Source organism: Peromyscus eremicus, chromosome 23, assembly GCF_949786415.1.
Source record: "Peromyscus eremicus chromosome 23, PerEre_H2_v1, whole genome shotgun sequence".
NCBI lineage: Eukaryota > Metazoa > Chordata > Mammalia > Rodentia > Cricetidae > Peromyscus > Peromyscus eremicus.
The window spans coordinates 37,742,249-37,765,024 of NC_081438.1; the positions used below are offsets into that span (position 1 = coordinate 37,742,249).

Sequence of the window (22,776 nt, forward strand, 5' to 3'; positions counted from 1 at the left end):
GATGTGTATACATTCTAGTGAGGCAGGATTGGATTGGGGCTCAAGCCCAACAGAGAAGAACAGAAATGCCTCCTAACGTTCCCCCCCACCCTCCCCACCCCGCCCCCACTCCTCCTCCCCCATCTCATTTGCAAATCCTAGGACAGAAATCCCAATCAAGGGTTTGGGCATGACTTACATATTCTGCACACTGGTCTGAGCTTTCTCTGACCAGGTTTGGTTCCTCATCTTAGGGCATTAACACGGGGAGAGAGCAGCTTGGGAATGGTTACACTACAAAGTGATGCTGTGGCCTGGATTCCACGTCCCTTGCAGGAGTCTGCTGGTCCCCAACACCTTTCTCTTTAAATTCCTGCAGGAAGACTCTCAGGGTGAGCATTCGTTAAGGCCATTTTGATAGCCCAGGTTAAGAAGTGTATCATCATATAACATGGTGAAGTAGCACTGAGGTGCCAGGGTTACTATCCTTGAGGAGGTTTCTCAAGGGACATGGTTTTCATAGCTTATCATCACTCTTGTTTGACATAAAATGCAATCTGAAGGCAGAGCATTGAAGGAAGTGCTGGTGGATTAAAAACCTTCTTCCTGAGCAGGCTGCATGGTCACAACTACTCTTGTCCTTGTCCGTTTTCAGTGTCTCCCCCAGCTCACCTCACAGGCAGAACCATTACTGCATTTCTGTGCCCATGTTCTATGCAATCAGTCAGCTTGTCTTGATGGAAAATGCAGCCCATAAAAAACTTTCAATATATGATAACTTGTGCATGCTTGCTCATTACAATGTTGACGTTTTTACAAAACACCAGGGAGATAGACAAGATAATATAGAACGCATGACTAATTAGCATTTAAGAGCGCCCTGCTGACAGATTGAACCTAAAACTCAGACCCAGTCTATTGAGTTACTTAGCTTCCTTCAGTGCATTTTACTATTACCAGTGTGTCAACTATGACAAAACAATCTATCACTGCTCGTAGGCCTTAAAAGAAGTTTGAATACAGGGCCTATAAAATATCAATTATTTTTATAGCTACCGTTTATAATATCATCTGTACAAATAGGTTTTGAGTTTCACTGACGGATGTACTTAGAAGAGAATGTTTTAACAAAAATGTTGCAAAGAACACCCAAAGGGCCCATTTGTACGATACAAACTTCACACAAGCAGCATGAAAAGCTGCAGAGTTAACACAGAACTTTCCATTTAAATACAAGGTCCTCACACCCCTTCTGAAGCATGCACTATTAGGATTTACCTATGAAAAATGTTTTCTTGGTTTGGGCTACTGTCTGCAAGACCGTTCAACCTGAGAATCATATCTTGTTAATTTCTACCTCATACTTTGTAACAATGTACTTTGACATTTTAAGGAAGAAAGGCACATGAAACCCGTACATAGTTGATAGAAATAGAAACCTGACCCCTCTACTAAAATAATCTGAATTAACAGAATATTTCTGCTGGTTATCAGTAGCCAGAGACCACTGCCTACAAGAGGTTCTTTTCCTTTTTAGGTATGACTCCGAATTGCTGGCAAGGTCCTAGGTCCCTAAAGAAATGTTTCTTTTCTCCACTTTCGGGAGGGGCTGAGGAACCAGCCTCATCACCCCTACCCTTCAGCTAGTCTTGTCTCTAGGCTCTCTCTCTCTCTCTCTCTCTCTCTCTCTCTCTCTCTCTCTCTCTCTCTCTCTCTCTCTCTCTCTCTCTCTCACCCTTATCTCTCTTCATCCCCCGAAGGACAAAAAAGAATCTATACAATAGTTTCTTTTCTTAGAAGAATCTTCTGGAAGGATTAATTATACAACAAACAATGAATGGAATTCTTAAAATTGTCTCTTGGAATACTGTCTTCCCCTCTTCCTGGGGAAGGAACTGGAAGGCTTAGCATGTTCAGTTCAGCTTTTCTGAGAAGGCTCCCTAAATCCTTCATTTCTTTTTTTTTTTTTTTTCTTTAAGCTTTCCTAAAAGCTGGGCCCCTGAAGTTTTCTTAATGGTGCTGGAGTTTTGTTTCCTGAAGGAACACATTGCCTCAGAAGGAACAAAGAGACCAGGCCAAAGAGCCATAGGTAAGACTTCAAGACACAATTGATTATTCTTTCCTCTGGGCTGACAGCTTCCAGGCTACTGATTGTTTTCACAGCATTTGGGGCTCCATAAAACTGGCATTTGGGGGAAATGCTATTGTTTACTCTTTCACACTTGACAAAAGCAATTCCCACGTGAAAGACAAGTTTAGCCCTGGGACCCGGCCTGCTACCTAAAGGAGGAAACAGGCTGGTGAGTTCCCAAGCTTGACGAGTCGCCATGTTGTCACCTCCCACTGAACTGCCCGGCCACCGTGTTTCTCAGCCATGCTATTTTGGTCATGATTGCTGGCTTCCCCCACCCCTGGAGTTCACATACAAAGATCAATCATACATGGAAACAGAACAATGCATATTAAAAGTACCTTTCCTTCAAATGCAAGTTGAAAATGTAATTGCTCTTGATTTTTAAAAAAGACATGCATTTAAATAGTTTTAATACTTTTGCAATTTCTTAACCCCCATAAACATCCCATTAACATTTGCATGTAGAGAAGGTGGCCTTTTCTTTTTTTTATGGGTGGATTTTCTAATAGATATTTAGAAGACTGCATGAACTCTCTAGTCACAATATTTCCTGGATACGTGGATGTGGACACCTTTGAATGCCATCGAAACATGATGAAAGGCTTTAAAACAGTACCCAGGGGCCGTGAGTGTTCAGAACGAAGGCTTGCTGTACTTCCCCCAGCTGTCAGGGGTTGTAAGGCCAGGCCAGGGCAGTGAAGGGCAGTGCCTGATTGCTGGACTCCCTCCTGAGGAAACAGCAGTGTAATTACCTGGAGTGGACAGAGGAGGGTGGAGCTGCCTTGGTAGACCTTCATAAATCACATTGGGACAAAGCTTTGCTCTTGGAATTACATCAACATCTTGCGCCCCTGGGACCCATCTTAGAACCCCCAGTTTCAGATCAATATACTTCATGTAAAAAAAATACTTTCAAATAAATAAGCATTATAACTTGTTATCCAGGTACTATTTACAAATCAAGAGCCAATGAAACAGTTAAAATAAAACCAGGTAGACACCCAACAAAGACTCAAATTCAACTGTACTCATCCTGTGCTGAAAAATGAACTTATTCATGTCCATCTTTGGCAGAAACCAGCGTTTGCTTAAATTATTCAGTTTGTGCAGCTTCACAACTTAAAAAAAAAAATATCAAAAGAGGTTGGCATCAGAGTGGAATAAAAGGCGAGTCCCAGATTGCTGTCTATCAGGCAGGAGAAGACAGAAGAGCGAACGCATAGAGGAGGCAGGGTACAAGGATCTTCATCCAAACACACACCAGGTCGCCCAGAGAGCACCCCGGGCCAGTGAGCACTGGGGCTCCTTATTACACTATCATGTCCAAACTCATTTGGAGAGGAGCGTCTCCTCCGGGCCTGAAAGTTAGCAACAGTAACAATAAACCAAGATGATAGGAGACAACTGTTACTTTTCAATGAGTCCTTTAATGTTTGACATTACTTTGTGTGGTACAATCATTCCTCCTGCTTTTAAATTTGGAGATCCGAGAGAAAATAGCCTTTTTGTTGCAGTGCTCACCTCTAATGAGAACTTCTGTCTTCCGAAGCAGTTCTTCCCCTGTGTATATGTTCCTGGCTCTGCAGGCATAGGTGCCCGAGTCTTCCAGGGACACATTCTTGATGACAAGGTTCAGAGTGATGGAGTACTCTTGAGTGGTGGCCATTTTCTGCTTGCTGATGCTGTGGTGCATTGTTCTGTTGTTTACTGTCCGTAGCAGAATCCAGGTAATGTCTCTGTACAGGAACTTGTTGACTGTGCAGGAGAGTTTCAGGTCCTCTCCTTCTGTTGGCATCTTTTCCAAGGAAACGTGAAAGCCATTCGGTACATCTGTAAAATAAGAACGAAGAACTTCAGACCAGTGTCTCCCAATGAGATACTCAGACACGGCAGGAACTACTCATTCCCCCCGCAGATCCGCTGAGCGTGAGCATCAGCCAGGACAAGGGCTCTGTGTGTCTGTGTTAGAGGAAGTGATCAAACAAAGCAGGGAGAGCCTGCGGAGTTGAGCCCATCCTAAGGGATGCAGGAAATGCAAAACCAGGGCAGTCTGGGGGACGGTAACCTTTTCCTTTTTATCCATAGTTGCTTTTCATGGTGAAATGGTTTTCCTAACTTGGATGAAGAACCTCATTTCCCATCTCTTTATCACATACAGTACTGGTAAGCTGACATTCGAGGAGAGTAAAATAATAAAATAACCGAAGAGCAATTTGTACTAAAACTCAAAGGTCCATGTGCAGTCAAGCGAGTTCCAAACAGCTCCTTTCCACTGAGCATGGAAAGGCTGGTCAGAGCTGGTCAGAGCTGGTCAGAGCAGGTCACCCAGTCCTCCAGAGACTGCCCTTACTTCCCAGTGGCTTCCTCCCTACTGCTTCTGAATAGAGACCCAAGCCTCTGACTAGTCCAGGGGGCCAGAGGTCACCCAGGGTTCTTCCCCACTCAGGCCCCTCTAGTGGGAATGGTTATACTCATATACAAAAGGCAAAAAGGTTTCTTTTGAAAATGTAGGCAAATCTGGACCAGTTTCCAGATTCTAGACATGTTCAATAGTTTTAAAAGTCAAATTTAGGGCTGGGGGCATAGCTCAGCGGCACAGAATTTGTCTAGGTAGTATGATGAGTTTCTGGGTTTAATACCCAGCACCACAAGGCGGGGAGGTCATATTTATTCTAAAGGAAAAAATCATTCTGAGGAGTGGGGTGTGGAGGTGTGCACCTGTCATCCCAGCACTTGGGAGGTAGAGACAGGAGGACCACGAGTTCAAGGCCATCCTCAGCTGGAAGTTTGAAGAGGGCCAGGGCTACTGGACACAGTCTCAGAAACAACACTAAATGGTTTTGAAGGTGACAGTGTCAACCAAAGCCCTTCTGTTTGGGATCAGTTCTCATCCTCTCTGCATTTCCTCAGGCCCTCCCCATTCCACGCCAGCCTGTGCACCCCACCTCTTAGTAGTCCTTCCAGAACCATCATTTGAGTTTAGGGGTAGAGGCTCCTTCGTGCCATTCTAGAACATTCATTGCAGGGTTTTAAAAAATCATGGCTGCCGGCCCTGAACTGACGTATTCTCAATGCTCTCCCATTGCTTGTTGCTGGTGATGTATCTATATTTGAGCAAAGAATTTGGGCCAACATTTTACAAAGAGCTTTGAAGATGAAAAGAGCTGTTGTCTGTTGTTATTATTATCCTCCATACACAAAGCTCTAAAGAGGCCTTTAAACCTTAAGGGGACAATGGTCCAAAATTAGACATCATATCAGCTCTTTCCTAAATCTCACGTTGCTTGTTTTTCTGGTTTTTCTGGCTTTGGCTGTATTATAAAATGTCTCGTCTGAAGAAATGCCAAAGTATTCATCTGAAACCTGGAAGCAGGGGGCAACAGCAGCCTGTGAGGTGGTGGTGGCTGAGGAGCAAGGAGCAGAGGGGACAGAGGACACAGCGGCCATCGACAGGCATTTCTAACCGAACAGTAAGTTAGGTATCTGCAACTGCCGCTCTCCTCCAGCATCGTTTCACGTTCTTCCAGGTGAGCAGGACACAGTTGCCGTCATCACCCACCCAGATCCCAGGACAGAGGGCGGCACGCAGGCTGCTTGCAGGCCGGTCTCTAGGACCAGAGCCCTGCTCCACCCCTCGGCACTCACCCTGGCCGCTTGGCACCCAGGGATCCCGGCCACACCACTGAGGTCATGCACGGAGACTCTATTTACTTTAGCGATTTGAAACTTCCTGTGAAAATAGCTCACAGGTTTCCTGATGGAAGATTTTGTTTATCTTTGCCAAGCACCACCAGGAATCTCAAAATAAAATGCATTTAGTGACATCGGGAAACCAGGGAGATAAGACATCGCCATTCCGGTTTCACCCTGGGTGACGGCTCACACACCCATACTCACACCGGGTGCCAGAAAAAAAAAAAAAAAAAAGCACGCAAAATTCACCCGGAGAAGAGGAAACAAACAAACAATAAACAAACAACTAAAAAAAAACAACAACCTTTTTCTGGGGTGGAGATGCAGTTAGCGAAGCCATCAGACAGCTCTGTTTCTCAATGTAACCCCCTTCAGGATTTGCTTTTGATTCACAGAAGACTGTAGACAAATATCTTTGTTTAATAAATGCAGAGGGACTTTCGCTTTAATTATTGTTTTAAGCCTGAGTATGAAAATGGACCCAAGAAAGGGTTGTTCTCCTGCTCTGCTGAGAACAGAGAATGATTCCTCCCTAAGACAACTGTCAGCATTTCCAAATAACGCTCCTCATTTGGATGGGGCCCAGCCAGTCTCCCGAGGGGTCCAGGAGAGAAGCCAGCCTCACTCTGGAGACACAGGCAATCTCTTGTAGGCAGAACACATCCATGTGCAAACGGGCCCCTGGGGGGCAGGTGTTGTCCCTGACTGGGATGGCCCCACATAGAAACCGAAAAGGGTGAGTGTGAGTTCATTTGGAGCACTGAACATTTCCCTTCCACTGAAAACTGGCAGGAATATTCTCTGAAGGAACACGGATAGTTACTAGAAAGCTTTCCTTAGCTTCTAGGTACCAGGTGCGAGTGCCAGAATTAGGAGAGGACGTGGCCAAGGATGCCAATGACCATAGTTAGCTGCCTCCCCGTGGAGGAAGGGGAAGTTACCGTGTTAGAAGTAGAGGGGAGGCATGAAATCAAGAACTAATAAGGCGCCAAATCGGTCTTTACGGCATTCAAAGTTTACACGGCCACTTTAGGGGTGGGGGAGCCTAGGATTGAATTCAGGGCCACCTCCATGATATTAGGGGGAGGAGGCTCTGCCACCGAGGTCACTGTGTAAGTTCTAGGCCAGTCTGGGTTACATATGAGTTCCTGGACATGGATACATAGTGAGACCCTATCTTAAAAAAAATAAAATAAAATAAAACGAGAACCGGGCGGTGGTGGTGGTGGTGGTGCACACTTTTAACCTCAGCACTCGGGAGGCAGAGGCAGGAAGATCTCTGTGAGTTCGAGGCCAGCCTGGTCTACAGAGTGAGTTCCTGGCCAGCCAAGACTGTTTCACAGAGAAACCCTGTCTCAAAAAACCAAAAATAGATAGATAAACAAACAAACAAATATTTGGAACAAATATTTGATATGAAAAATCTAATAATTAGCTAAGAGCTAATAGCGAATGTAAGCAGTTCAAGCTCATCAACCCACACATACACTTTCCAGGGCTGGTAGAAGAGAGTTCTGGGGAGCAGGCATACCCTAGATGACAAAGCCTAGATTATGAGCTGTTTCAGGCTTAAGTTAAAGTTCCTGGGTTTCCAGAAGTGCTGTCAGCTCCCAGTAGACATGTCTGTCCCCTCCACTCAGCAGGCCCTCTTCCGGAACAAGCAGTCCAATGTAAGGCAGAAGTAAGTGTCCCTCCCTGGGTCTGTAGGCGGTCTGTTTTGGTTGGACCCCTCCTTATAACGTGAACCATCTATGGGCCAAAGGAGTGTGCCTACCCCGAGCCTATCTACTCTAGATAACGCTCAAGGGCCTTGTGGCAGGAGGGGGTCTCAAAATTCCCAGAAGAAGATAGATGGTCCCCAAGTGTGCCTCTACACGGGCTCAGTCTCTTCCTGGATGAGAGGGCGAGCCTCCTCAGCCTTATCATTCATCAGTGTGCTCACCGCTGGGTCAGCACACAGGAAGTGACCTAAAGAAAGACTCAGTGAGGGGTCGGGGGAGCAGACGTGGATGTGTCCAGGTCCCCACCCACAGGGATGGGGTGAGAGGCAAGCCAGATAGACTACAACCTGCTTAGCAGCCCTGAACAGCCCCAGGACTCCAAGCCTAGCCTGGCCTTGAGGTCCCCATAAAGGTACAGCTGTCTCTAAGAAGTCAGAACGTGTGGAAAGGTTTGTGGGATGATTTTAGACTAGTCAGTAGCTAAAGGAGAGTCTGTGGCCCCCAGTGGCACTCTACTTTGGCTTTGAACACACAGGGGTGAGCCCAGCCTCCTCCCTCCCTCTGTTCACAGTCTCCCCCAGCCTGCTGCTCCTCACGCTCTGTTTTCTTTATCAGAGGCTTAGAGCTGACAGTACAACATAAACTCTTTTAGCTACACACGACTTTGTTAGAGCTGACAGTACAATACGGGACCCTTTCAGCCACACACGACTTTGGACTACTGGCTAATGGTTTGTGTGAGTGACAGCCTGAATTTTATACCACTTATTTTAAATTGATTAAAATTTAATCAGAGCAGTGGTGGGGGGGGGAGAGAGAGAGAGAGAGAGAGAGAGAGACTGTCTGTCTGTCTGTCTGTCTGTCTGTGTTCTTTGTTTTTCTCTTGAACACAGGGCTGTAGGCATAGCTCAGTGGTAAAACATCTGTGTGAAGTCTTAGGTTCAATCACCAGGAAGACCATCCCTGAAATGTTGACTACATATTAAAAATATAATATAGTATTTTAGATATACTGGCTTAAATGAAGTCATTGGTTTTTTTTTTTTTGTTGTTGTTGTTGTTTTTTTAATGGGGGTTGTTTTGGGACAGGGTTTCTCAGTTTATCCCTGGCTGTCCTGGAACTTGTCCTGTAGACCAGCCTGGCCTCCAACTCAGAGATCTGCCTGCCTCTGCCTCCCAAGTGCTGAGATTAAAGGTGTGTGCCACCATCTCTCAGACTCTAAAACGTTATTCTACAGAATAAGTGAACACTAGAATTTTTTTTTAAAGATTTCTTTTCTTTTTATTTTATGTGTATATGTCTGTGGATACGCACATATGTGTGCAGTTGCCATGGAGGCCAGAAAGAGGAAATGGGATCACCTAGAAGTAGAGTTTCAGGCATTTGTGAGCTCCTGGTGTGGTGTTGGGAACCAAACCCAAGTCTCCTGCAAGAGCACGAGTCTTCTTACCCTCTAAGCCATCTCTGCAGCCCCCGGAAGAGTGTAAGTTACAGACGTGGATTCCATCTGTCGGACAGTGGTGACCCCAAAGAGTAAATGCAGACAGCATGCTACTGCTGCTGATGCATAGCGATTCTAGGACATGCACAAGCTGATACATGGCCTCCGTTTTCCTGGGAGACCTGGGTCTGTGCGGACATGTCAGGCTGACATGGGCTGCCCCTCAGTGAGTCCTGTCAACCACTGCAGCTAGTCAACTGCTCAACACGGATGTGTTGAAAGTTCGAAACAGAAGGCCTTGTCCCATCTTCCATCTTCCAAACCACACATGCTTTGACTACGGATTCAGATTGTAAAAACCTGTTTCCAGCTAAATACAAGAACAATGCAAACCTTTGTATTTAATTAGTCTGAAGGGCCTGAATTTACTCGCAGACTAATTTGAGTGAAATCTTTGTAAGAATCCTTCCCCAGCAAAGGCCTTTCCTGCTGGGAGTGGACACAAAGGATCCACACCTTTCTGTCCCTGGAAGGTGAGAAGGTGGGAACCAGGCCTCGGTCTAGGGGGGCTTTGCTGTGGCATTCTCTCTCCAGGAAATGCAGGGGCACTGTCCAGATCTGACCTATGAGAATGACCTTCAGGGTGTCTCCATGGCCTAAATTCCTGAGGGTTTGGCTCACTGGTCACAGGCTCCTGTCATTAAACAACCCAAACTGCCTCATGAAATTTGTCCTGCTTAGTTCTTTCTGGAGACTTCTAGGCAGTGTCAGCAGCCTGCTCCATGCAGTGTGAAGTTTCCAGAGGGTTGGCAGACTGCCCGGGTTTCCTCAGAAAGTGGGGGAGTGTACAGCCAGGCAATTGTTTTGAGACTTTGAGTTACTTATTTCCTTCCTGAACCCGTGGAGGGACACAGGGAGTGCCACTCATGTACCTTGCAGGTTTGAAGATTTGCAGAGACCATCAGGTTTACAATGAAAAATCCCTAAATGCTGAAAAAAATAGCCCACTAATTAAAATGAAGAAAGCTCGCTTTGGGATTTCGACAGGAGAGTCTCAGTCCCCCAAAGGTCTGAACTACTTCTACTATGAACTTCAAAGTTAAAAAAAAAAGCCCAACAAAACCAGAAACAACCCCCACAAAAACAAAAACAAAAAAAACCCAAACAAAATAAAAAAAACAACAATCCCTTTTCCAAAAAAACCAAAACAACAACAACAACAACAAAAACCTCTAACCTCATAAGGGCTGGGGGTGAGCCAGGTGTCAGACCCAGGAGTAGGTCCCGAAGGGGTTCCAAAAGTGAGCATATAGGACCCCAAATTTAGAATCCAGTGTAGGAAAGAGACATAGACACAACAGAGAGAGAATTCCGGGAAGTGGCTCCTTGGAGAAGCCAACGCTGTTGTGGAATTCTATTCCTGAGGGCAAGGATAGGGGTGCTTGCTCATGGCTTGACGCATCTACGGAATGTTAAAAAAAGTCACCAAGGGCGTTAAAAACAAGGAGGGCTGAAGAGAGACTGAGGCCGCCTAGTCTCTCTGTAGGAGGAGTCAAGTATAGCTTACCTGTGACGTAAAATTTTATGTTTCTTTCCACAGTCCCTATTTTGTTGAAGGCCTTGCAGCTGTAGATTCCAGAAGTTCTCGAGTCAGCCACCACCAAGGTGCTAACCGTCTGTAAAAGAGAGACAAAGTTTAGCCAGGGGACAGAGAGCTTTCGGAACAGCCCTAAGCAACCAGGCTGGCGTGATTCAGCTCTTCCATTCACGTAGGCTTTAAAGAGGGCATTGCAGGCAGGCGTGGTAGCCACCCTCAGCTCTCTGCCTGTGGAGCCCCAGCACGAACAGAAAAATAACAGGAAAGCAGGTCCTCAGGAGACCGGAGCCCATGACATCCGACTCTGGGTTTCAGGCTTATCTCAGTCTGCTGGCATAACAATCAGAGACCTGACGCTGAGGTGTGGGATTGCACGTCCCACCCCATGAGGTGGTCAGTTCACATCTGTGGGGGAACAGGTGAGGCCCAGGCCTTTCCTTGTTTGGGTGACCCGAAAGCATGGATGCCAGCTGGTCACAGGAGGCGTTTGTGTGGGCGTGGGACGTGGGCATGAAGGAAGAAGGAGAGGTGATTCGGCCATTTCTCATCGATGCTCAAGGATGTGGTCTGCAGCCCCCGTAGTCTTGAAGGAGACGGGAAGTTGAGAAGCTAAGATAGTTGTGTGTGTGTGTGTGTGTTTACAGATTATACATTCTCAGTCTACAAAAACGAAGATATAAACTGACATTTTCACACTGTGACCCAGGCAGTGGTCAAGTTGATATCAACTTGAAAGTACTTTTCAAACTTAATGATGTCTACTATAATAATGAGGTGAAAATTTAGACAGCTTAAAGATATCCACTGTTTCCTTTAAAGGAAAAAAATTGGAAATATGGGCAGACTGCTACCATTCCACCAATAGGTAATGAAAAAAATTTAAAGCTAATTTTTAATACTTCAGATTACAAACAAATACACAAAAATTGATCCAGTTACTTAGAAATCGTGGTCTGTGTCCTAGGACACAAATAACTGTTCATGGGCTGCAGGACTGTGGTGCTGTTCTGAGGATTCTAGATGAGTTAGATGTCCTGACGTCCTCATACGTCTGATGAAAAAGATCACGCCACATAAGACTCAGGCACTTTCCTGAGCGAGCGTTCCCGTAAGCGACTGGTTTTGGAGAAGGTTCTTAACCTTTTCTGAGTGGTTAAGCAACACGGTGGGCACTTTATGTGTGGTCTCTTAACTCCTCTAAGAAATTAAGGCACTGTTTAAATCTACAGACCGAGAAGACTAAAAACAAGGGCTGGAGAGATGGCTCAGTGGTTAAGAGCACTTGTTGCCTTGCAGAGGACCTGGGTTCAGTTCCCAGCACCCAATGGCGGCTCGTTACCATCAGTAACTGGTTCCAGGGATTCTGACGCCTTCTTCTGGCTTTTGTGAACACCAGACACGTATGTGGTACACATACATACATGCAAGCAGAACACTTCTCACACATAAAATACAGTGAGTAACTCTGAAAAGAAGACTGCAAGTATGCTCAGTGTTTTTAGCCAGTGAACTCCTTTCTCCATTTCCCTCAAATCGTTTCCTGATCGTTGGATGTATCCACTTAATCATATCCACGCACAGATCCTCTGTGTGTTACAGAAATTCTAGATAATGAAGAGGGTGGTAATAGGTGATTTTTGGGGACATTAATCACATGTCTGTGAAGGCACGGCCAGGGTGTCAATAGGAAGACAGAGAAGGTACAGCAATTCCCATGGCCAACGACTTTTAAAAGTGTTTGGAACCATTCACTACTTCAGGTTCCGATAAAAGCTTTCTCTTTCACAGAGCGGGAGGCTGGTGCAGAAGAGTCTGAAAGAAAGTTCAGCTGTCTCTTTCTTTATTTTGATTGTTAATTTTAATGGAGAGTGGGAGCTGATGAGTTCTGATCGCCACCTTCTCTTAATTATTATCCATACTAACAAGAGCCATAAAAGGCGTGGAAAGCTGTGACAGGACAAGCTTGCTGGGGGGTGGGGGACACTGTGAGGGGGAACCATTACCTGGTGGCAGCTGGAAGGACAAAGAGATGACCAAGTACATTGTGAGCCCCTGTGTGGTCTTGGGAGTCTGGGCTCTGGCATGTCCAAGCTCTTCACAGGATGATCAGAACCGAGTGGCTGAACTGAGAGACCTTCCTCTCTTGCTGCTAGTAGAAGCCCAACTTTCTTATGAAGTGAGCTCTGACTGTTAATCCTAAAGACCCACGTAGACTTATTTAAATTCTTGGATTTACTGTTGTTCAGTAAGTAAGCAGAAGCCCATTTCTGCTGGCCCGAGACTCTCTGACATTTCAGACAGTCGCTACCTGCCTCCGTAAGTCCCATTTGTGCTGTTGTTAAAATGGCTTTGATTTTGCTGAGTTCAGAGCAACCGAGGAGGTAGGTTTTGTGGCAAGGGGAAGTCAACCTTCATGTGTGTGCTTGCCACGTTTAAGAGCTGCACACAGTGTAGCTGGAGGGATGGCTCAGTGGTGTGAGCACTTGTTCTTGCAGAGGATCAGGGTTTGATTCTCAGCACCCACATGGTGGCTCAAAATGGTCTGTAACTTCAGGTCCAGGGGATCTGATGCCCTCTTCTGGCCTCCATGGGTACCAGGCATGCACATGGTGTATAGACATATGTATGCTCAAAACACTCATACACATAAAGTCAAACAAACAAACAAACAAACCTGCCCAGATTGTCTGGAATTGGTTGCAACCATTTTAGATGGATACATCAGACTTGTGTAATCAGAGAATAAAGCTGAGATGCCCAGGGATGATATGAATCCATGTCATACAGTGTATCATGGAGAAACAAATATAGTTCAGATATTCTTTTTCTTTGCCTGAATGATGCCTTCCAAAACAAGGCACCTTATACACAGGCAGGCATCCTCCAAAACTGAACCTCACCATGGTTTCTGTTAAAGTTGAAATGATGTTGGCAGGAGTGTTTATTATTTCTTTGTAACATGGGGTCTTCATGTTGCCATGGGTACGTACTGGACAGCATTGTCTCATTTAATTTTAGCCCTATGAGATGGGGACACCACTCTGTTAGCAAATAAGGCAATCAAGGCCTCTAGGGGCTAAATGAAGAACCCCAAGACACCAGAGACCACAGACAGGCCTGGGAAGAGCTGGCCTGATGTGTAGAACTCCAGAACCCACCCTCTAATCGATGATCCCTCACCCACCCAAACTCATAACACGGAGTAACAAAAGCTGTCGACAAGGGTCTTTGAAACCATTTGAAATGGATTTTCCTTGAAAGTAGCCCCTTTAATCCACAGCCATCGGTGACAGGAGCTAAATGCTGCTTTCCTTCTGGGATAGAATTTCACACAAATCAAAAACTTATTTTTAAGTGTATGATTTGAAATGATTGGTGAATGAGAAGGTTCTAACTGGAGAAAAAAACTTTTTACGATAAAGTGAAATGTAAGACTTATGATCAACTTTACTAAAAGTCACTTCGCTTCTAGAATACTCTTTTTTCTAGCAAATACGTTTTAAAGTTATAAAACTAACTAACCAGTGACAGGAGGCAGAGGCAAGTGAATCTCTGTGGGTTGGAGGCTAGCCTGGTCTACGTGTTGAGGCAGGCCAGCCAGGGCTACACAGTGAGACCCTGTCTCAAATACTACATAACCCCATGAAAGCTATTTGCCGACTATACGCCAGGTCAGGTCAGGGGTAGGAGCTTAAGTGTGACTGTGTTCAGCATTCTTTGGCTGGACTAGAAGACAGCTTCTCCTGAGACAGTAAGTGAGGCTGCATGAGTCCCTTGTGTTAAAGGGACCAGCTTGATTGATGCTCACAACCACCGGGGAAAAGAGAAAAGCAGAACAGAACACCAAATTATCCCCTTTGTACTTTAGAAGGGGAAGTGCCGAAGATTTGAGATGCAACAGGAATTTAGAGTTGTAATCATTTACTTTCTAGGGCACACTAGAAGGACATCTCAAGACATATTCATTCCAGAATTAGTTCTCATTCTCCACAAATGAAAACAAACGGAAGAGAACGGGACCAGCCATGAAAGCAGAGCACTAGGCTAGCCTATGATGAGGGGATCCACACACTTGACTCAGTCAGAGGTAACAACTCCTTCACAGTGACTAAAAGTCCACAGGGGCCTTCTACAGAGCATTAAAAGAGATAAAAACCCTCTGTTGGTGAGCTAGTTTGGGACTGACAACTTTTCAATAAGGTTTCTAGCCCAGCATAACTCTGTATTCTTAAAGGATTTGTGCTTGGTACGGGGTCCTTTTCTATGACCCAGGGATACTCATCAAAACTGTCACCAGAAGCTGGACATAGTGGTGCATGTCTTTAATCCTAGTACTCGGGATGCAGAGGCAAGCAGATCTCTGAGTTCGAGGCCAGCCTGGTCTACAAAACAAGTTCCAGGACAGCCAGGAATACATAGAGAAACCCTGTCTCAAAAAACAAAAAGACAAAAAAGCCCCCCAAAAACTGTAAGCTTGTATTTCTTCACATTCCTTCCAGTTTGTGAAGCCTTAGTAATGTTACAATGTTGCTTGAGCCTCTTAGATTCAGCCTAATTTCTAGAACAAGGGTTTGTAACCAGTCTTTCTCTGTCCACCCCCCAGCTCCCAAATAATGACACAAAGACTTCTTTTAATTACAAAAGCTCAGCCTATAGCTTAGGCTTGTTTCTAACTAGCTCTTATAACTCAGATTAACCCATTTCTGTTCATCTATGTGCTGCCATGTGACTCATGGCTGTTACCTCTCTTCCTGCTTGTTCCGATCTCTTCGAGTCTCTGCCTTTCTTCTTCCCAGAGTCCTTTCTGTCCCTGGAAGTCCCGCCTAACCTCTTCCTGCCTAGCTATTGGCCATTCAGCTCTTTATTAAATCAATCAGAAGGCGCCTTGGCAAAGACACATCTTCACAGTGTAAACAAATATTCCACAACAAGGGTTTTTAAAAAATCTATTTATGGAATGGTGATTTTAATCTGAAGATGTTTCTAACACAGCTTTCTTTGAAGTATTTTAAGTAGAAATAGAAGCAGAGGTGTATAAAGAGCTGAAATGAACCTAGAGTGCATGCTAGAACCATGTGATGGGAAAACAGAACCAGGGGCTGTGTGGGAACTGGACCACAAGCCATAGTTCTGCGGTTAGTATGACTGTATATACCATGGGTTTGTCTCAGGATATTTAGACACTTCCTTCTGTCCCCTCACACAAGTCCACAGCAATGTCACTATTACAGCCAGACTGTCCCCATTCTCCAGCCTTACAAAATCAACACAGGGTTCTGTCCACTTCTGATTTTAGATCCACAAACCTCCAGACTTGGCAACTCATTTGAGCAACATGAGAATTCAACACTTGCTTTTAGCCACTTACAAATGTGGGCCAAAGATTGCCAACAAGGAAATTGAATTTTGGAATTTTATTTCCCTCTTTGCCCTTCACTGACCTAAACAACAACAACAACAACAAACCCAAAATCTCCTGAAACTACCCAGGGTTCCCGTGTGAAAGCTCCCCCACCCACACCAATCCACAGAGGAGCATTGCTGGGCAAAGCTGTGGTGTGACTGTGAATGAGCAATTGTTGTGGGACTTTAGTGTACTTCAAGATGTACCAAAGCAGCAAAAGGTCTAAATTGCAAAGAACATTGCATGCCTTTTTAATCCCAGCACTCTGGAGGCAGAGGTAGATGGGTCTATGTGAGCTCAAGGCCAAGTTGGTCTAAAAGTGAGTTCTAGGACAGCCAGTGCTGTTACACAGAGAAACCCTGTCTCAAAAACAACAACAAAACCAACCAACCAAACAAACAAAACAAGAACACTGCAAGCAATTTAGAAACAGCAAAACCATGCTTGTAACTGTCAAATGAAGGATAGCTTTTTCTTCCCCCAACACAAACATATATTAATTAATGCTAAAACTAAAAGCAGTAAGTTCTCCTAAACCCAGAACATGAAATCAACTATTTCCAGCATAATGGTATCAGCAACTGCCTGAAGGATCTGTACTCTGTTTATTTCCACTTCCTTTATGAAGACCATTGAAGTTTTACAATACCAACGCTCTTGAATAGACATCCTTCACTCTATGTGACTGCGGCCTTTGGGGGATTACATTGCAGCGTGTGTGTGGTAGTCATGTTGCTGAAGTCCTGTGTGTAGAGGGCTTCCTCCCCAGGTCACTTCATCCTTACCACAGGAAGCTAGGGAGGATAAACACTGCTAACTCCATTTCTTTGGAGGAGTTGAGAGATGTGGACATCTTTGCCTTTGGCTATCCAGATGGAAGGAGGAGGAATCTGACTCTGACCCTGTGCCTCCTGAATGCGGGCCAGGCGGTATAAATGCCAACTGTGCACAGAAGTTCGTATCGGAAATCTTTAGCTTAACTACACAACTACAAGACAATGCATTTATTTCCAGCCTGAGTGGAAAATTGGGGTAGACTTTTTTTTTTTTTAATCTCAGCCAAGAGTCTACTTTGCTCTCACCAGAATTTTTACTAGCAGGCGTTATAGATGGAGTCAGGTAACTACATGAGTTCATACCCATCAGGAATCTCAACCAGTGTTACCCCATTCAGTTTTATTGCTCATTATATATTTTTGCGGTGAGTAAATAAACTAGAAATCCCACAGAAACCATGCTCATAAGTTCTCTTTCTAAGTTTGCCGGTGTGGCCAGGAAGAAGTGACAAATCAACGGACATCAGTGATGTCACCTGAGAAATCTGCTAGGATTTTGTGACAGCACTAATTTGCTCTCTAGTGTTCGTGAACAATTTCTACCCAAACCAAACAAGCAAGTTTACAGAATTCCCTCTCATATAACTTGGTCATTAAAGTCTTTCACCAATGGCTAGATGCTGCTGGAGGGCAGGCTATAAACTACCCCAACTACTCTGTGTCAAAAAAAAAACATCCCCCAAATCCTTAGCAAGTTGGTAGTGTCACACAAATGGACTTGTTAATTGTTTTGGCTTAGTTGCCACGAGAGTACAGAGTTTTGAATCAAGAGGCTTTGGTTTGAATTTTTTTACCCTTTTATGCTGTGTGGCTTTGGGCTGTCCAAGTTTAAAACGGGGAAAACCACTCTGGCTTGCCAAAAGAGGATGCTGACATTAGCATCTTCAGAAAGGTTTAGAGACTAAAAAAATGCAGGGCTGCCTGTGGGGGTGCACACTGTTAATCCCAGAACTCAGGAGGCAGAGACAAGCTCTGTGAGTTTGTTTCAAGTCAGCTAGGGTTAGAGTAAGACCCTGTCTTAGAGAGAGAGAGAGAGAGAGAGAGAGAGAGAGAGAGAGAGAGAGAGAGAGAGAGAGAGAGAGGAGAGAGAAATGGGAGATGGGGGCAGCTGGAGCCATGGTTCAGTGGTAAAGAGCACTTGTTCTTGCAGAGGACTCAATTTCGGTTCCTAGCACCTACACAGTGGCTCACAACCATCAGTAACTCTAGTTTCTGGGAATCCAGCGCCCTCCTCTGGCCTCCAAGGGCACTGCATGCTTGTGGTGCACATACACACATGCAGGCAAAACCCGAATACACATAAAATAAAAACAAATAAGTCTTTACAAGAGAAAAGAAGAATGCAGAGTTTATTTATTGTTTTTGAATCCTACATAGAGAATGTTATATCTGCATTTCATTCTCTAATTCAAGGACACAGCAGAATAAATGGATATTTTAAGTATAACCCTACTTGAATAGACAGTGGGATTTATAGAACAATCTCTACTTCAGATCAAGACAAGCATGTATAAATAGATGTTGGCAAGGAGCTAATTGATTTATTTTTCAGAGCATTGCTAGCCTCATGCCCACCAATAGCTGCTTTCTAAGCACATCCTTCCCTACTTCAAAGGGGGAAAGCTTCCTGATTCACATGCCCACTGGGCCTTCTGATTCACAGGGTGCCAGCTCTTTCCCAGGCTCAGATGGGAAAGGAGGAAGCGGATTGTACAAGAGTGGAAGGGGAAATACACACCAGACCAGTTAGTTTGGGGAACCTTGACAGATGGTGTGTGTTTGCACCCTCAGCCTAGACTTCACCTGGCGGGGACACAAGGACAGATGATATTTTATGAGACAGAAATGTTGAATTTTGGGTTGAAGCCTTGTACTAGTTTTTATTTCCTAGAATTCCACTTTCTGTACACCAGCAGGACCCAGGCACCGTTGTAGGCTAGAATCACCTGGTAGTGCGTGGTATTAATCCCAGCACTTGTGTGGACTCCAGGTCCCACCCCAAAGACTGATAGAGGCTCAAATGTCTAGTTGTTCTTGCAGAGGACTCAAGTTCGGTTCCTAGCACCTACACAGCGGCTCACAACCATCAGTAATTCTAGTTTCTGGGAATCCAGCGCCCTCCTCTGGCCTCCAAGGGCACTGCATGCTTGTGGTGTGCACCACAAGCCTAGTGTTCATGAAGAATGAACTGGAGGGATGGCTCTGTGGTTAAGGACATGTACTGTTCATGCACAGGACCCAAGTTCAATTCCCGTTCCCAGCACTCATATGGGAAGATGAGAGAGGACGCTCACAACCTGTACCTCTGGCTTCAGGGAAGTCTGACACCCTCATCTGGGCCCTGAGGGTGCTGCACACACATGACACACACACACAAGCATGGACATATGCATGGGGAAAGATAGAAGGGAGGCTCAGGAGTCTGAAGAATTCAGTCAGGGAAGTGTCGCAACTTGATAATCTTAATGTATGGTTTCATGAAGACACACCTAAGAGATTCTCATTCTCCCTGAATTTTGAACTTTTGAATTACTTCTGGGTCTAATAAACTCAGAACCAGGAGCCGAGAGCGTGTTTCAAGACTATCCCCCACACTCGCTCCATACAAACGGTACCTTATTGGTTCCTTCTATGACCATCATGCGCTGAGTGATGCTCTCAATTCTGTTTCCTATGTTGCTGTCAGGATCCAGGATGAAGGACTCTTCACTCTCGGAACACAAGTCATACCTGTAAAAAAGAGGAAGTCATCACCGCGCTGCCTTCAGCACAGAACAGTGAGCCACAACAAGCGAGACAGAGGCAGGAAAAGTCCTCAGGGAGAAGGCCACAGACTTTAAGAGAGTCTTTGTCTGAAGCTCTCTCCTCATATTTAGGAACTAAAAATAGCAGCCGTATCTACCTAGTGGGGAGACGCTCTGACAGTGTGCTATCATACATCTTTCCTGATCTAAATAGTAAAGAAAATACATGTTAGGATAGTTAATGCCTGGGTTTTAGTTAGTTCCTGGTGGGCAGAAGTAACATGCAAACGTGTGTGGGGTGATGGTGGTGGTGGGGTGTGACATTAATGAATGGAGACCCTGAGATAATGGTGGCATGTCACATCTATCCATGCAGGGTGGCTGTAAGTTGTAATATTTAGTGAGGTAGATAATCCCCCCCCCCGCCCGCCCCCGAGCTAAGTAAGTATCCATGGAAACAAACATCTTGGAGTCGTTTATTTAATTTAGTTAATTTCTCTCCAAGTTTGGTGTTATCAGAGCAAGGCCTTAACTTCTTGGGCTTCAAGCGTTTAATTATCAAAGGAAAGTGGTAACGGTGTTGATTTTTAAAGTCTATGACTCTCTCTTTTAATTTTTAAAATAAGGCTTATCTATTTTTAGTTTACGTGGATGGGTGCTTTGCCTGCGTGGGTCTGTGTGACATGTGCATGCCTATGCCCATGGAGGCCAGAAGAGGGCATCAGATCCCTGGAGCCGGAGTTGTGGATGGTTATAGGTGTTGGGAATTGAACCCAGGTCCAAGAGCAGCCAGTGCCCTTAACTGCTGAGAAATTTCTCCAGCTCCCCTCCCCCTTCTTAAGCATTTTATTGTCTTGTACTCTTACCAGCTGGTCTAGAACTTTTGGTGAGCAGAAAGCTTGCTGGTCACAATCCGAACAGGACTTGGGCAGAAGAACCCGGAGGAGTTTTAAACCCGTTTCTAGAAGGCGTGAGTGGCAGGTCCTAAGCAGCCCAGAGCAGTGATGACTTAGTGGGAACACAGCAAGTGAGAAAGACAGGGCCAGAGAGGGCAGGAGATCTGTCAGGGGCCTTGCTCTGGGAAGTTCTCCAGGTTAATGTCTGTGGGCTTAGGCTCTCCCCCTTCCCTTACATGACCCGGAATAGTCTCCTGTTCTGGACTCACTTGCTCCTGAGTCCCCAGCCTATCCCACCACTACATAAAGATATGGTTATGCTATTTATTTGCCTCTGTGTGTGTGTGTGTGTGTGTGTGTGTGTGTGTGTGTGTGTGTGTTCCTAAGGATGGAACCCTGGCCTCAGGCTACATGAATGTTTGACCACTGAACCATGCCCCTGCCCAGTTTTCATAGTTGGACATACATGCTTCAGTGTGGATCTCTAAAGAATATACACATCTTCTGTACAACCACAGTGCCACTTTTATAACTAGGTTCAAGGACTGAGTGTCTGTGCCGGGTCCATATGTTACAATCTCTCCAAATGTCTCAGTTCCTATTACCACCACCACCACCACCACCACCACCACCACCACCACCGCCAAAACCACCTTATAGGTAAACATAAAGATTTAAAATAAAAAAAAAACAGGGCTGATCCTTCCTTAGAACACTTATGAGGTTTCTGCTAACTGGTTTTTGTAATCACCAGGTAACAGAAGTGAACATTTTTGCTCTCACTGATTAGTATAACAAAACAGAACCAAGGAGAAAATACACATTTTCCCGTTCTGTTAGAAACCTTTTAACAATAGAGTTCCAAGATGATTATATAAATGTCACGTTCCCTTGCTTTCATGATCAATATTCCGATTTTTAGGCTGCAGCACTGGTATCGCGACCAGTGAGTGACTGCCCACCCTTGCCACAGCCTCGGGGGCACACAGGAGCATGCGCAGTGTGTATCCACTCTGGCTTGTTCTTGCTCATGCGCCCTCACTCAGGTTCTCTCCTGACTGCAAGAGAAGGCTTCGAGTACCTTCTTTTGCGCCCCAAAAGCATTGGAAAAGATGAGGAGAGGCTTCCTCAAAGATCTTAAAATTTGTTACACTTCATCTTCATGAAATGCAAAGAAATATGTTTGAGTAAAGGAAGCCCGGTCGTTTCCCAGGGGAGAGTCGGCTCAGCTCACCTGGGACCACGGGCCTCCGATCCCTTTCCCCACCGCCATCCTTGCCTCTACCGGCATCTGCCCGGGCTCAAGCCCTCCTGGGGAAACTGTAGACTCCACTTGCCTGCCCGGTCCTCCGAATGGAAAAGGACAGGTCCTGTGCCTCTTTTCTAATTTAGGGGCTATTATTTCTCCCTCTTTGTCACTGAACCATAAAAATAGCATGTCATTGAGGACCTGCCTCTCACACTTGAAAAGAGACTGGGGGGAGGGGCACTTGCCTAAGTCTTAAGAATACATCAAGCTCTTGAGGAAGTAGATTGTGCCATGTTTGAAGATACAAAGATAACCACGGTGCTGGGAACAGTCTTGAGGGAGGCGGAAGCCGAACAAGAAGAGGAAAGCAGAGCTTGCCCCCGGCTTCCCACAGGAAGCCCCCGGCAGCTCCTGCCACAGAGAGATAAGAAAGCTCCCATGCACTATTCTGGACAAGGCCACCGTCCCCGGCTTCGCTCTGTCCTCTGCAGTACTCCAAGCCCCTGTCTTTTCCTAATGAGCATCAGGACTCCCGCCTCTATTTGCATACAGCGTGTCAAGCACAATGGGGCGGAGGTATTTATAACCAACGAAAGGAAAATAATTCTGGGGGCAAGTATGGGTTCGTGTCACCTCTGTCCGCTGCTCTGGGGTTGCACAACTTCGTTAGGATCAGAGACCGGTATAAATAAATTAAAAGAAGGCAGCCAATTAGGGACCGACATAACGGAGCTGGGCCCTACATGCCAGTCTGTCTGCCTCCAAGTGGGGCTGCTCTAAGTTCCTAGCTCCAAAGCCATTCCCTTGACACACAGTGGGGACTGCTGCCCTCCTCTGCAGATGACAGAGACCTTGGTGTTTCAGACCGGTTTCTTTGTGGGGATGGGTTTGCCCTGTTCCCTCCTGGCTCTCTTATAACCCCAAACAGGAGGCAGGTTGGGCCAACAGAGACCAGCAACGCAAGGCAAAGCTCCCATCCCGACTGTACTGCAGCCAACAGAGCCTTGTGTTCCCTTCGGGCACATTTCCGAAAGTCACACTTAACCCTTCCACCTCGTGTACTGCGACACCCACAGATTCT

General features: G+C 45.5%; 1 protein-coding gene across 1 annotated transcript in view; it reads right to left on the minus strand.

The window, feature by feature from the left end:
• Positions 1-22,776, minus strand: part of Flt1 (fms related receptor tyrosine kinase 1) — a 146,636-nt gene that overhangs the window by 76,572 nt on the left and 47,288 nt on the right. Inside the window, exons 10-12 of the mRNA XM_059248977.1 lie at positions 19,422-19,536; positions 10,537-10,645; positions 3,635-3,943 (exon numbers count right to left, since the gene is read on the minus strand). Of these exons, the coding sequence (XP_059104960.1) occupies positions 3,635-3,943; positions 10,537-10,645; positions 19,422-19,536 (533 nt within the window). The remainder of the gene's footprint in view (positions 1-3,634; positions 3,944-10,536; positions 10,646-19,421; positions 19,537-22,776) is intronic.